Source organism: Salmo salar, chromosome 22, assembly GCF_965601325.2.
Source record: "Salmo salar chromosome 22, fSalSal1, whole genome shotgun sequence".
NCBI lineage: Eukaryota > Metazoa > Chordata > Actinopteri > Salmoniformes > Salmonidae > Salmo > Salmo salar.
In genome coordinates, this window is record NC_138312.1 from 17,755,107 (window position 1) to 17,771,555 (window position 16,449).

At 40.2% G+C, this 16,449-nt stretch overlaps 2 protein-coding genes across 2 annotated transcripts in view; both read right to left on the reverse strand.

The window, feature by feature from the left end:
• Nucleotides 1-10,230, reverse strand: part of LOC106582870 (metabotropic glutamate receptor 6) — a 36,520-nt gene extending 26,290 nt beyond the window's left edge. Inside the window, exons 1-2 of the mRNA XM_014166437.3 lie at nt 9,528-10,230; nt 7,767-8,377 (exon numbers count right to left, since the gene is read on the reverse strand). Of these exons, the coding sequence (XP_014021912.1) occupies nt 7,767-8,336 (570 nt within the window). The 5' untranslated portion in view covers nt 8,337-8,377; nt 9,528-10,230. The remainder of the gene's footprint in view (nt 1-7,766; nt 8,378-9,527) is intronic.
• Nucleotides 10,231-10,367: 137 nt separating this feature from the next.
• On the reverse strand, nt 10,368-16,055 carry comtb (catechol-O-methyltransferase b). The gene is made up of 6 exons (XM_014166440.3): nt 15,900-16,055; nt 14,244-14,415; nt 12,278-12,395; nt 11,561-11,754; nt 11,280-11,411; nt 10,368-11,105 (listed from the first exon to the last, which is right to left on the reverse strand). Coding segments are annotated over exons 1-6 (801 nt in total). The 5' UTR covers nt 15,902-16,055; the 3' UTR covers nt 10,368-10,922.
• Between the last annotated feature and the right edge of the window lie 394 nt (nt 16,056-16,449).

Sequence of the window (16,449 nt, forward strand, 5' to 3'; positions counted from 1 at the left end):
GCTTGCGAAAATAATCTAGACGCATACACGGATATGGTGACTGAGTTCATAAGGAAGTGTATAGGAGATGTAGAACCCACTGTGACTATTAAAACCTACCCTAACCAGAAACCGTGGATAGATGGTAGCATTCGTGCGAAACTGAAAGTGTGAACCACCACAATTAACCATGGCAAGGCGACTGGTAATATGGCAGAATATAACATTTTACATTTACATTTAAGTCATTTAGCAGACGCTCTTATCCAGAGCGACTTACAAATTGGTGCATTCACCTTATGATATCCAGTGGAACAACCACTTTACAATAGTGCATCTAAATATTTTGTTTGATTACGCAAGGTAATCAAACAAGCTAAACGTCAGTATAGAGATAAAATGGAGTCGCAATTCAATGGCTCAGACACGAAACGTATGTGGCAGGGACTACAAACAATCACGGGTTATTAAAGCAAAACCAGCCACGTCGCAGAGACCGACGTCTTGCTTCCAGACAGGCTAAACACATTCTTTACACACTGAGGATAACACAGTGCCACCGACGCAGCCTGCTACCAACATAAGTAAAACATTTAACAATTCTCAAGGATAAGGAAACGCCCCTTTCTTTCAATTTTCACCTAAAATGACATACCCAAATCTAACTGCCTGTAGCTCAAGCCCTGAAGTAAGGATATGCATATTCTCTGTACCATTTGAAAGGAAACACTTTGAAGTTTATGGACATGTGAATGGAATGTAGTAGAATATAACACAATAGATCTGGTAAAAGATAAAACAAAGAAAAACCAACCGTTCTTTTGTATTATTTTTGTATTTCATCTTTGAAATGCAAGAGAAAGGCCATAATGTATTATTCCAGCCCAGGTGCAATTTAGATTTTGGCCACTAGATGCCATCAGTGCATGTGCAAAGTTTTAGACTGATCCAATGAACCATTGCATTTCTGTTCAAAATTTAAAAAAGACTGCCCAAATGTGCCTAATTTGATTATAAATAGCTTTTCATGTTCAAAATTGTGCACTCTCCTCAAACAATAGCATGGTATTCTTTCACTGTAATAGCTACTGTAAATTGGACAGTGCAGTTATATTAACAAGAATTTAAGCTTTCTGCCAATATTAGTTATGTCTATGTCCAGGGAATTTTTCTTGTTACTTACAACCACATGCTAATCACATTAGCCTACGTTAGCTCAACCGTCCCGTGGAAGGGACACCAATCTCGACGTATTAACCTTCGCAAGGCTGCCGGCCCAGACGGCATCCCTAGCCGTGTCCTCAGAGCATGAGCAGACCAGCTGGTTAGTGTGTTTACGGGCATATTCAATCTCTCCCTATCCCAGTCTGCTGTCCCACATGCTTCAATATGGCCACCATTGTTCCTGTGCCCAGGAAGGCAAAGGTAACTGAACTTAATGACTATCGCCCTGTAGCACTCACCTCTGTCATCATGAAGTGCTTTGAGAGACTAGTCAAGGATCATATCACCTCTACCTTACCTGCCACCCTAGACCCACTTCAATTTGCTTACTGCCCCAATAGATCCACAGACTATGCAATCGCCATCACTCTGCACACTGCCCCATCCCACCTGGACAAGAGGAATACCTACATAAGAATGCTGTTTATTGACTATAGCTCAGCGTTCAACACCACAGTACCCTCCAAGCTCATCATTAAGAGGCCCTGGGTCTGAACCCCATCCTGTGCAACTGGGTCCTGGAGTTCCTGACGGGCCGCCGACAGGTGGTGAAGGTAGGAAACATCACCTCCACTGATCCTCAACACTGGGGCCCCACAAGGGTGCGTGCTTAGCCCCCTCCTGTACTCCCTGTTCACCCATGACTGCGTGGCCAGGGACGCCTCCATCTCAATAATCAAGTTTGCAGATGACACAACAGTAGTAGGCTTGATTACCAACGATGACAAGACAGCCTACAGGGAGGAGGTGAGGGCTCTTGGAGTGTGGTGCCTGGAAAACAACCTCTCTCTCAATGTCAACAAAACCAATGAGATAGTCGTGGACTTCAGGAAACAGCAGAGGGTGCACCCCCTTATCTACATCTACGGGACCGCAGTGGAGAAGGTGAAAAGCTTCAAGTTCGTTGGCGTACACATCAGTGACAAACTGAAATGGACCACCCACACAGACAGTGGTGAGGTCAGTACAGGTGCATCAAAGCTGGGACCGAGAGACTGAAAAACAGCTTCTATCTCAAGGCCATCAGACTGTTAAACAGCCATCACTAGCACATTAGAGGCTGCTGCCTATAGGCATAGACTAGAAATCACTGGCCACTTTAAGAAATGGAACACTAGTCGCTTTAATAATGTTTACATATGTTGCATTACTCATCTCATATGTATATGCTGTATTCTATACTATTCTACGATATCTTAGTCACTTAATAATGTTTACATATCTTGCATTACTCATCTCATATGTATATACTGCTGTTTTCTATACTATTCTACTGTATCTTAGTCCGTTCCGCTCTGACATCGCTCGTCCATATGTATATAGTCTTAATTCATTCCTACTTAGATTTGTGTGTATTGGGTATATGTTGTGTAATTTGTTAGATATTACTTGTTAGATATTACTGCACTGTCGGAGCTAGAAGCACAAGCATTTCGCTACACCCGCAATAACATCTGCTAATCACGTGTATGTGACCAATAAAAATTGATTTGATGATTCGATCTTAGTCCTGTATTGACACATTGCCTGTTTGATGGTTCATCGGAGGGCATAGCGGGATTTCTTATAAGCTTCCGTGTTAGAGTCCCGCTCCTTGAAAGCGGCAGCTCTACCCTTTAGCTCAGTGCTGATGTTGCCTGTAATCCATGGCTTCTGGTTGGGGTATATACGTACAGTCACTGTGGGGACGACGTCATCGATGAACTTATTGATGAAGCCAGTGACTGATGTGATGTACTCCTCAATGCCATTGGAAGAATCCCGGAACATATTCTAGTCTGTGCTAGCAAAACAGTCCTGTAGCTTAGCATCTGCTTTATCTGACCCCTTTTTTATTGACAGAGTCACTGGTGCTTCCTGGTTTAATTTTTGCTTGTAAGCAGGAATCAGGAGAATAGAATTATGGTCAGATTTACCAAATGGAGGGCGAGGGTGAGCGTGGTACACATCTCTGTGTGTGGAGTAAAGGTGGTCTAGAGTTTTTTTCCCTCCAGTTGCACATTTAACATGCTGATAGAAATGAGGTAAAACAGATTAAAGTTTCCCTGCATTAAAGTCCCCGGCCACTAGGAATGCCGCCTCTGGATGAGTGTTTTCCTGTTTGGTTATGGCGGTATAGAGCTCATTGAGTGCGGTCTTAGTGACAGCATCGGTCTGTGGTGGTATGTAGACAGCTACGAAAAATACAGATAGTGTGTTCTACAGCTTATCATGAGATACTCTACCTCAGGCGAGCAAAACCTTGAGACTTCCTTAGATATCGTGCACCAGTAGTTGTTTACAAATAGACATAGACTGCACCCCTTGTCTTACCAGAGGCTGCTGTTCTATCCTGCCAATGCAGTGTGTAACCTACCAGCTGTATGTTAATCATGTCGTTGTTCAGCCATGACTCGGTGAAACATAAGATATTACAGTTTTTTATGTCCCGTTGGTAGGATATACATGCTTTTAGCTCGTCCAATTTATTATCCAGCGATTGTGCGTTGGCCAGTAGTACGGATGGCAAGGGCAGATTAGCCACTCGTTGGCGGATCCTCACAAGGCACCCCGATCTCTTTCCGCGATATCTTTTTCATCTCTTTCTCCTGCGAATAACGGGGATGAGGGCCTGTTCGGGTGTCTGGAGTAAATCCCTCTCATTCGACTCATTAAAGATAAATTATTTGTCCAGTTCAAAGTGAGTAATCGCTGTTCTGATTTCCAGAAGCTCTTTTTGGTCATAAGAGACGGTAGCAGCAACATTATGTACACAATAACTTACAAAAAATGTGAGGAAACTAACAAAATTGCACGGTTGGTTAAGAGCCCAAGAAACGGCAGCCACCCTCTCCGGCTCCATCTTACTTGCGCCAATTGTGTACAGATCCTTGCGACATGGGGCCGTACATTATCATGCTGAAACATGAGGTGATGGCGGCACGACAATGGGTCTCAGGATCTCGTCACAGTATCTCTGTGCATTCAAATTGCCATCGATAAAATGCAATTGTGTTTGTTGTCCGTAGCTTATGCCTGCCCATACCACAACCCAATCCACCACCATGCGGCACTCTGTTCACAATGTTGACATCAGCAAACCTCTCGCCCACACGACACCATACACGCTGTCTGCCATCTGCATAGTACAGTTGAAACCAGGATTCATCCGAGAAGAGCCTACTTCTGCAGTGTGCCAGTGGGCATCAAAGGTGAGCATTTGCCCACTGAAGTTGGTTATGATACCGAACTGCAGTTAGGTAAAGACCCTGGTGACAATGACAAGCACGCAGATGAGCTTTCCTGAGATGGTTTCTGATAGTTTGTGCAGAAATTATTTGGTTGTGCAAACCCACAGTTTCTTCAGCTGTCCAGGTGGCTCGTCTCAGATGATCCCGCAAGTGAAGAAGCTGAATGTGGAGGTCCTGGGCTGGCATAGTTACACGAGGTCTGCTGTTGTGAGGCCGGTTGGACGTACTGCCAAATTCTCTAAAACGACGTTGGAGGCGGCTTATGATAGAGAAATGAACATGCAATTATCTGGCAACTGCTATGGTTGACAGTCAGTATGCCAATTGCACGCTCCCTCAAAACTTGAGACATCTGTGGCATTGTGTTGTGTGACAAAATTGCACTTAATAGAGCGGTTTTTATTGTCCCCAGCTCAAGGTGCACCTGTGTAATGATCATGCTTCAGCTTCTTGATATGCCATACCTGTCAGGTGGATGGATTATCTTGGTAAAGGAGAAATGCTCACTAACAGGGATGTAAACAAATTTGTGTACAACGTTTTAAAGAAATAAGCTTTTTGTGTTTGAAAAATGTCTTGGATCTTTTATTTCAGATCATTAAACATGGGACCAACACTTTACATGTTGCGTTTATATTTTTGTTCAGTGTATTTGAAAAAATGGTGAAAGTGTTTGCTATTGGACTGAATGTAAATATATACTTTTACATAATCTATACAGCTAAAAACAACAATGGCATTGACATTGAGGTTAAGAACGTGTACTATATCAATTTACCTAATTTTGCTAACTGTTACTTTGGACAAAAACATCAGTATTGTGTAATGCTTTTTATATAAAAACGAAATCTTAAAATTACAGCGCAATGAGCAAACTCTGAATTTTCAATTAATCTTAATTAATCACAGCAAATCCTACGATTAACTTGATTACATGTGAAAATCCATGTGGAACTTCACATGTCCTAAAACCACGTGTCTGACTCATGTGAAAGAAATATGAATATATATTGTGTTTTTTTACTTGTCATTTGTCACTTGTGTCCGAAAGCCACATATTTTTTCCACATTATGTTTTTAGCACATTTGGTTCTTTGGAAGTTATGGGAACATATGTTTTCGGTTTCACATTGGTTGGGGGAACGAAATCCTACGTTTCCTGAAAACTCATTTCTTTTTTATTGTGAAACAGTATCATTGAGATTCAAACCTATAATCTTCTGGTCTCTATCTGTGGAATTAGTCCACTGCACCACCAGAATAGAGCTACCATGCCATGTTTTCTTACGCATGCAAAGCTGTTTATTTTGGTTTATTCAAACTAGAGGATAGACAGAGTTTTGTTGATGCTGAGAAAGGAATGTATATGTTTTTATATAACATTCTTAGAACGTTCTCTGAATGTTATTAAAGTTTTCTTGTGTTTTTTTTATGGATAGTTTTCTTAACGTTCTCTGAACAATTTGAGAACATGACTTTAAAATAGAACAATGAAGAAACCTGTAGGAAACGTTACGCTGAAGTACTGAAATTCCCACAGAAGAACATTATTTCTTAACATTCTTGGAACAATGGAAACATGAATTTAAATAGAACCATGAGGAAACGTTATGCTGAAGTACTGAAATTCTGAAGTACTGTTGTTTCTAAACGTTCTCTAAACTACAGGATCAGTCAAAAGTTTGGACACCCCTACTCATTCAAGTGTTTTTCTTAATTTTTTTACTATTTTCTACATTGTTTAATAATAGTGAAGACATAAAAACTATGAAATAACACATATGGAGTCATGTAGTATCCAAAAAAGTTTTAAACAATTCAAAATATATTTTATGTTTGAGATTATTCAAAGTAGCCACCCTTTGCCTTGATGACAGCTTTGAGGTGCAGTTAATTGCCGATTTCTGAGGCTGGTAAATCTAATAAACGTATCCTCTGCAGCAGAGGTAACTCTGGGTCTTCCTTTCCTGTGGCGGTCCTCATGAGAGACAGTTTTATCATAGCGCTTGATGGTTTATGCGACTACACTTGAAGAAACTTTCAAAGTTCTTGATATTTTCCAGATTGACTGACATTCATGCCTCAAAGCAGGGGTGGGCAATTCCAGTCCTCGAGGGCCTGAATGGTGTCACAGTTTTGCCCCAGCTAACACACCTGACTCCAATAATCACCTAATAATAAGCTTCAGTTTAGAATGCAATTTGATTAATCAGCTGTGTTTGCTAGGGATGGAGAAAAAGTGTGACACCAATCAGGCCCTCGAGAACTGGAGTTGCCCACCCCTGCCTTAAAGTAATGATGGACTGTCATTTCTCTTTGCTTATTTGAGCTGTTCTTGCCATAATACGGACTTGGTCTTTTACCAAATATGTCTATATTCTGTATAGTACCCCTACCTTGTCACAGCACAACTGATTGGTTCAAATGCATGAAGGAAAGAAATTCCACAAATAAACTTTTAACAAGGCACTCCTGTTAATTGAAATTCATTACAGGCGACTACCTCATGAAGCTGACTGACAGAATGCTAAGAGTGTGCAAAGATGTCTTCAAGGCAAAGGGTGGCTATTTTGAAGAAACTAAAATCTCAAATATATTTTTATTTGTTTAACACTTTTTTGGTTACTACATGACTCCTTGTGTGTTATTTCATAGTTTTGGTGTCTTCACTATTATTCTACAATGTAGAAAATATAAAAATAAAGAAAAACCCTTGAATGAGTAGGCGTGTGCAAATGTTTGACTGGTACTGTAGGTCTATTACATCTCACATAGTTTTAATATTTACTCATGCAAAAATTAGTAGCGGTGCATGGGTAAGATCACTGTGGAATGATGATGACACACACACTGTCATTTCACTCAGAAAACTCTCAAAGGGAAACGCTGTCGTAATACCTTTCATGACAGGTCTCTGGAAGAATCGCAATACTATAGTAACAATGGTGAACTTTTAACTTTTAAGGCACACCTGTTAATTGAAATGCATTCCAGGTAACTATCTCATGAAGCTGGTTGAGAGAATGCCAAGAGTGTGCAAAGCTGTCATCAAGGCAAAGGGTGGCTACTTTGAAAAATCTGAAATATATTTTGATGATCTGTTTAACACTTTTTTGGTTACTACGTAGTTTTGATGTCTTCACTACTATTTTAGTGTAGAAAATTGTTAAAAAAAAATGAAGTAAAACCCTTGAATGAGTAGGTGTGTCCAAACTTTTGACTGGTACTGTATATTGACTCTGATGAAGAAAATGTAAGTGTGTGGATGAGAGTTCAGCATGGGATTATAGTATAGGGAGGGCTAAAAATGCACAGCACAGGAAGGAGTCTCACCGCAAAGAGTCTCAGCACGTTGGCCACCATGATGGACACAGAGCTGCCTGATGCCCCGATTACTCCCACCACCCTCTCTGGTTTGCGAATAATGGGTGGCTCATTGTTGGAGCAGCGCACGTCTGAGTTATCCTTCTGGATGAGGGCCTGGACGAAGGTGAGTGACTGCTCCAGAGCGTAGGTGTCTCTGGAGCAGGTGTCCAGGACCATGGCCCCCAGGGTGATGTTAGGCAGGAGATCAGGGTCACTGTTGATCTGATCCAGCGCATACAGCATGGCCTCCATTCGGTGGATCCCCTTCTCCCTCTTGATCTCCCCACAGGGCACACCGGCTGGCCCACGGGAGTGCACTGGAAACAGGCCACCCAGGGTGATGTCCCCCTTGATCTTGATGGAGTGTGGTTGTGTGCCCTGCTGAGCCCATGACTCTGGACTTAGACCCAGAAACAGCATCCACAGTAACCTGAGCAATGTTGTTACATGGCATCCAAACAGTGGACCAAACCGACAGCAGAACTGTGATGTGTGGCACTGTGATATCATGATTCTGGCCACCAAAGGTTCCTGCATCCAGTGTTAAAGTACCAGGCTTCTCCCTCTACATTTGATACCTGTGAACAGTAATGAGGACATGTTGGTCTTTGGTTTAAGTTCAGTTATAGCTTTTGTTACATCAATTTTAGACTAATTCTGAGTGAACAAAATAACTTTTAATCATGCAAATTGATCTGCAAGCGCTCTTACCATGACATCAGAAATTGCTATACAGTATGTCTTGGCATCAAAGGCATATTACCAAACATTATCATTCAAGCAGACAATATAGAACATGACACTTCAGTTCTTCACCACAATCTCAAAATGGGTATAAAAATATGTGTCTGTGTCCGAGAAGATCTACTGCTTCTAGACTTAAACATAGTCACACTCAAACCCCACAGCAAAGAGTCTTCTAAGTAAAGGGTATCTGCATGGAAAAGGTTGGACAAGTAAAACACAGCCAAGAGAGCAGCAAAGAGCATAGTGATAACATCTCATAAATATTGCACAAAAGCTAACATGGACAGATATGTGTTTTATGAATGTTTTTCATGTTCTGTAAAACTATTTAGGTTTAATGAAACATAAGGGAAACATAGGGGTGAGAAATATAATTAAGGGGCATGTTCAAGATACAAATATGTGTTACGCAAAGAACAAGTCTTATCCTGATTAATTTCATCTTGATATGAAGCTAAGAATATAAATATATACTGAAATATTTATAGCTCAGTTTGACTGCCTAGCCAGCTTACTTTCCTTCCAATTTCACTGTGTCATCCAATTAAGTTATAATGGTATTGAAAATTGGTATATGATGTAAAAGATTTGGTTTAAGACAAATCCGACTAAAGATATTGAAATTACAAGTAAGTTTAATTAAAGTTGTATCTGTTCATGTTTTTTTTGTTGCAAAACAGAGTTTTATCTTAGTTGTATGATTATCATCCAACCAAACATCATATTCTATCATTTGATGCAACATATCAATATTGTGCAAACAATGAAAAAACTGTGTTGGATACTGGCCTGAAGTTTACACAAATGATGCAATGCATTGAAATAGAGATATGCCTCACAGAGATTAAATGTTCAATACACAGTACGGGTAGCAAGCTTAACATGTATATGACACCTAATAAAAGAGTCAAATGTGACCTAGGTTCTTGAAATCTGAAAAGAGGTTTATGGGTGTAATAATTATAAGAATTGACTGCTTACCTGAACATTCCATTTGGAACAGTCTCGATTTCATCCATCACGCCAACACTCCCAAACAGGTCTATTCCCATATTCAATATGTGATGATGTTCATGTGCCAGATTCTTCATTGTTTTCGCAAAAAGTAAATCCATTAACATCTCAGATATTATATGTATTTTCAAAAAATAACTGGAATGGACTCAAATCCTTCAATAACATAACATTTGTTTTAGTTAGCAAAAAAGTATAGAACATTTTGGCTTTCGAGGCTTTAGTGTACAGCATCGTCTGAATCACGGAAAAGTAGAAAAAGCACAATATTATGCCACTTAGATTCTACAAATCACTGCCAGATCCCTTAAAAGTTCTCTCCCACTTGCTCTCTGTTTATGTCACTGCTTCATTCTCTCTGTTGAACCCTCTTCTCTCTCAGTGCACTAATGGGCACAGATTGAGATTATCATGTGGCTGTCTGTGAAGAAAGCCCTTGGTGGACTAGCCTTTATATTTGTATGCAGCTGTACTATATGTAGTAACCTCCCCCTTTTATGATGGAACTCCGTCACTTTGCAGGGGAGATTAGAAAGGCAGTGACATGAGAATACATTCTCATACACACCTGTAGAGTATCATGTTCTAACAACTGAAACATGTTCAACTAAAACAATAGTGATTCACAATCACATGCAAATGATAAAGATGCATCAGTTTCTCTGCTGTATAGACAAAATCATTTTCTATAGCGTCTCCAGGATCAGTCACATTAATCAGTACTGTTAATACCCGGCTTAAGTTGATATTTTAGTGATCTGTTTGATACCCATTGGATTTGATCAAATCAAAGATTTTGGTGCAACAGACCTTTCTCACAGAATCTTTAATAACTAAACGTCGACCTGATACAGATTCATAACAAAACATAAATAATTATTTACAGTTGCTAGATATGGTGTAAGATTTTAGTCCGTTTTCTGTCTGTCTATACCGGAAAGAAGACTATACATGCTATGAAGTTATGATGGGGCCACTTTGCAAGCTGCTTTTCAGTTGTTTGATTGGAATCTCTAAAAAGGCACACTACTGCCACCTACTGTATTAGATCCATGTTTGACATCACACTACCGTAATCCGGCAGCGGTAAAACTGACAGCACTAAATGTAACTGTTAAGACCTGACATTTTAACAATTTGCATAGCTAGATAGCATTGTGACAAAGTCAAAACACACAGAAATACTTTTCAAAGACATATTGGTTTACTCTAGATAAATCATACAGGGAAAGAAATGCTTTGCACGGTAAGTTACAGTATGTCATAACTCAGATATAAGGCAGCGCTTAAAATTGAAACAAAACAAAAAAATACATTACCAAGAAAGTTACAGTGTTTTAAAACAAGAGGTTCAATGTTTGGCTAGTATCCTAAGAACACAGACTTCTCCAAGCCGTCCTCTGCTTTGGTGTACTCCAGGTGGGATCTGTAGTAGTGGCTGTTGTAGCGAGGGCTGTTGCGGACGTACTCCAGATAGTCAGGGGTTCCTGGGCAGATTACATTGTCTGCCAGCAGCACTGTGCCTTTCTGTATGAGACCACACTCCTAGAGAGAGAGAGAGGGAGATTGAAGAGATAGAGTTGGAAGAATGGGAGAAAGAGGGAGAAAAGAGAGAATGACATGTGTTTTGTGTTTTGATTATTCACATCGGTGTAAGAGTGTAGGACTATCAATGCTTCCCTATAATCACAGGGTGATCAGACTAGTTATCTTACTTACCTCCAGCAGTTTTGTGTCAGGAAGGTAGCGCTCTTTCCAGTGGTCCAGGAAAACTAAGTCAAACGCCTGTACCCCGAAATGCTCCTTCATCCAAGGGATCCAGTCTCCTGATGCTCCCTCCACTAGCTGCACCTGGACAACAGTAATGAGATCTCATCTGAGCTTCTGAGTTACAACTGACCCGTATCTTTTAACATCTACTACCCACCCATATTTACATGAATGTACATCACATTCATCATCAGATGTAATTATATTAATCCATCCTAATCTCCTTTTACCTTATCTTCCAGTCCTGACCATTTGATGACTTGACGAGCAATGGCAGCATAATCTGGGTTGAACTCCAAGGTAATGACACAGGCTCCAGGGGGTAATAGGCGGGCTATGCGTACTGTTGAGTAGCCACAGTAAGTGCCTAACTCCAAGACAGTGACTGGACTCACTTCACTGACCACCGAGTCCAGAATGGAGCCTGTAATAAACACACAATATATAGACACACACACACACACAAAGATGTGGACACAGTCAAGACCAAGCAGACATGTGGCCTGGGGTGGTCTAGAGGTCTAAGAACACATCCTGTATATACGGTTGCAACATGGGTTAATTCAATTCGACTGCTCTTTCAGCACTCTACCCAACCTTTCACCTCTATCTAGCCAATAAACATACAAAATATTTACTATATACTGTGTTTGTGTATATATATATATATATATACATTACCAAGAGAGTTACAGTGTTTTAAAACAAGAGGTTCAATGTTTGGCTATATATATATATATATTATTTTAGGTTTTAAATACCAGGTGGACTGATGATAGGATAAAGATCAATTCAAGAATTGTATTGACTTCTCATTTAGCTGGTTATCTGAGGCCACACGAATATAAAATGTATGCACACATGACTAAGTCGCTTTGGATAAAAGCGTCTGCTAAATGGCATTTATTATTATTATTAATAACCCATTCAAAGCACATGTAGAGTACCTTTCTCATCCCCCACATTCATGGCCCATTCTCTATGCCTGCAGAAGTGGTCGATGGCTGTGATCACACTCTGGGGGTCTCCTACAGTGGCTTTCCTTTGCACTGCCTTCAGAATACGCTAGATATTTCAAAGGAAAGAATTATGGATGGTATTGTACCTATGATGATACCTACATTAAATGTAGTATTTACTATTTTATTAGGATCCAAATTACCTGCTGCCAAGGCAGCTGCTTCCCTTCCTGGCGCCCAAACAACAATAAAACGACACATCACAACAAAACGATAGTCTACTCTACATCATAAATAAAACAACACATCACACAATACATTGTGCACTATACACATTTACACTGGTCCACCATAACAAATGTACAATATAACATGTACAACATTACAATATCACAAATACAATTTGTGGGTGTGTGTGCGTGCATGCGTGGCAATGGGTGTGTGCGCGTGTCTCTTCACAGTCGGCTATGTTTAATCGTTATTTTTAAATCTGATTTTACTGCTAGCTTCAGTAACCTGATGTGGAAGAGAGTGCCATGTAATTATGGCTCTATAGTACTGTGCGTTTCCCAGCCTCTGTTCTGGACTTAGGGACTGTGAAGAGACCCCAGGTGGCATGTCTTATGGGGCATGTATGGGTGTCTAAGCTGTTTGTTAGATGTTTGAACAGACAGTTGGGTGCTTTCAACACGTCAATACTTCTGACAAAGACAAGTAGTGATGCAGTCAATCTCCCCTCTACTTTGAGCCAGGAGAGATTGACATGCATGTTCTTGATATCAGCCCTCCATGTACATTTAAGGGCCAGCTGTGCTGCTCTGTTCTGGGCCAACTGTAATTTGCCTATGTCCTTCTTTGCGGCACTTGACCATATATATATATATATATATATATATATATATATATATATATATATATATATATATATATATATATATATAATATATACAGTACCAGTCAAAAGTTCAGACACACCTGCTCATTCAACCATGAAGGCCTGATTCACGCATTCTCCTCTGAACAGTTGATGTTGAGATGTGTCTGTTACTTGAACTCTGTAAAGCATTTATTTGGACTGCAATCTGAGGTGCCGTTAACTCTAATCAACTTATCCTCTGCAGCAGAGGTAACTCTGGGTCTTCCTATCCTGTGGCGGTCTTCATGAGAGCCAGTTTCCTTATAGCACCTGATGGTTTTTGCGACTACACTTGAAGAAATGTTCAAAGTTCTTGAAATTTTCTGGATTGACTGACCTTCGTGTCTTAAAGTAATGATGGACTGTCGTTTCTCTTTGCATATTTGAGCTGTTCTTGCCATAATACGGACTTGGTCTTTTGGTCAGGAAAGAAATTCCACAAATTAACTTTTAACAAGGCACAATTCATTCCAGGTGACTACCTCATGAAGCTGGTTGAGAGAATGCTAAGAGTGTGCAAAGCTGTCTTCAAGGCAAAGGGTGGCTATTTTGAAGAAACTAAAATCTAAAATATATTTTAATTTGTTTAACACTTTTTTGGTTACTACATGATTCCTTATGTGTTATTTCATAGTTTTGGTGTCTTCACTATTATTCTATAATGTAGAAAATAGTAAAAATAAAGAAAAACCCTTGAATGAGTAGGCGTGTGCAAACGTTTGACTGGTACTGTAGGTCTATAACCTCTCACATAGATTTAATATTAACTCATGCAAAAATCAGTAGCGGTGCATGGGTAAAATCACTGTGGAAGCCAAGCCCCCCCTTAAAAAAAAAACATATTACAATTTATATGTTGTGATAATTGTGTTGTTTGCATTAAAGGGATGACACACACACTGTCATTTCACTCTGAAAACTCTCAAAGGGAAACGCTGTCGTAATACCTTTCATGACAGGTCTCTGGAAGAATCACAATACTATAGTAACAATGGTGAACACCAAAGACTGAACTATACATCTGTTTAGAGAGCTCACTTGAGGACGTGAAGTCCGGGTCAAGGTGTCCAGTGCACGCTCCACGATGATATCATGCCACAGTAGCGCCAGTCCTCCATGATACTGCACAGCCGTGGGGATCACCCAGCGGTAAAGAACAAAGAGGACAGCCGCTCCCATGATCAAACCAGAAAGAAGGCTCAGCAACATCCTAGGACACACAAAGATGGCTGTCATGAAAATGAATTCACTGTAATATAAACTAATTCTAATTTAGTTATGAAGACGGATAAACCAATAAATAACCATAGACACACTGTACCCATTTTAAAAGATTTTGCAACACAGTATGTTCTCTTATAAACAACAAGAAATCTGTGTGATCATAATGAAATGAATACTTATGGAAATCAATGCCCACGTCCATCAGCTCTTGTATCTCTCCTTTCATTCCACCTTTTGTACTAGGCTAATGAAATGGGTATTTACTATGCAGCAGATGACACTCAAACATATCCTCCTCTCATTATCATTCAACCACTGTTGTCATATCCACTCATTACTCTCCATCACTCTCACCATCTCTCATCAAGGGGAAATGTATTTCATGATTGGCACTTTATATTAATAGTATCAACAAATACATTCATGTGTCCATGTGTTCTAAAATAATACTAACTAAATCACACTGGACTAAGTAACAACAAATACAACAAGTGTCTATTCATGAAGGAAAGACAGTCAACAACCTAGCGCTCATATTGAAAATCCAAAACACCTCTGAAGCATGGTGGTTGAGTTGAGAAAAGTGCAAAAAGGGATAAGAACTAAGCCTAAATCCACTACAAAACAAATGATTTGCTGTTTTCTAGGAAAACAGAAAGCATGCTTTGAGGCGGGGGGTGGGGGGTGGGTGGACTCTTGAACCTTTCATAGAGAATGCAACTCATGTCTATAAGCCCAAAAGAGACTGAACGGAGGTAATGCCTCGAGATGGGCTTTGCGTTGCATAGCAACGGGCAGAACAGGTCAAGCTGTGAGACAAAACCCATGGCACTTGGGCTGAGACCATGTTTACTTAAGCTTTCTTACACGTGTATTGTAGCTACATACATAAAAGCTTCTGGAAATTCAGTCAGGCGCTTTGAGAGAGTGCCTTAATTTGATGGCAAATATACTGTAAATTGTTTGATGAAGCGGATTAACTGTACCATATTCCAGTGGGCATTACACCCTCAAGGTGCTTGAGATGTATAAAGACAAAATAAAATGTATAAAGACAAAATATTAACATCTGCTTATACTAAGTAATTATGAACTGCAGTGTACAGAGATAGAGCTCAATAAAACAACTCTGAAGATCGTTCCAGGACATCATGAGGTGAAGAATGGCATGCGAATCAGATGATAGAAAACACATGCCACACATATTTAACCCAATCCCCTCTGATGTAATTATGGAATCTAAATAGTTCCATTGAAATCTACACAATTCAGTCAGTCAAACTTCAGAATGCTCTGCAACATCTTAAGCTTTTTAAAGGGAGAAGACAATTTACTGCACTGTTGTCATAAAACCACAGTTGAAACCAACAATGTAAGCATGCAAAAAGTAGCAGCTATTTACTATACTATTTCAGCATGCAAAGATAGATTAAAGACATGTCAATGGCATAATAACATGGCTATACTTACATCTGAAGCTTGTCAGTCTCCAATCAGGATGGAGATATTCTTCCTTTTCTTCACTTACACTTCTCCTTCTTGATGCCACCTCTCTCGCCATAAAACTGTTTCACACCTTCCAGCACAGTTCGTCTCACACACCAGCGCACGCACATTTCCACGCGACTAACCCCTCCCTACTTGCCAACCCTCCCCCTCTCTTTCCGCTGCTGAATTATAGCTAACCCTTAGTGTGAACAGAGAGGAATCCCACTGGGCACAGACGTCAATTTAACATCTGGTCCACGTTGGTTTGACATCATTTAATTGAAATGTGGAAACAACATTGAATCAACCAGTGTGTGCCCAGTGGGATGTGGAGGTCTCACTAGAGAAAGCCCACTTTCAGTCATCAACACACTCACAGCCCACTCACACATCAGTTAGATCATGAGGGACAACACAGAAGGAAGCAATGAAAAGAGGGGAGGTACGGCTTACCTTGCACGGACTGGGTGACCTGGCTGCAGTTTTGAACCCTACTCATCAGTATCCTAATTCCCTTTGAAGCCACTCCTTC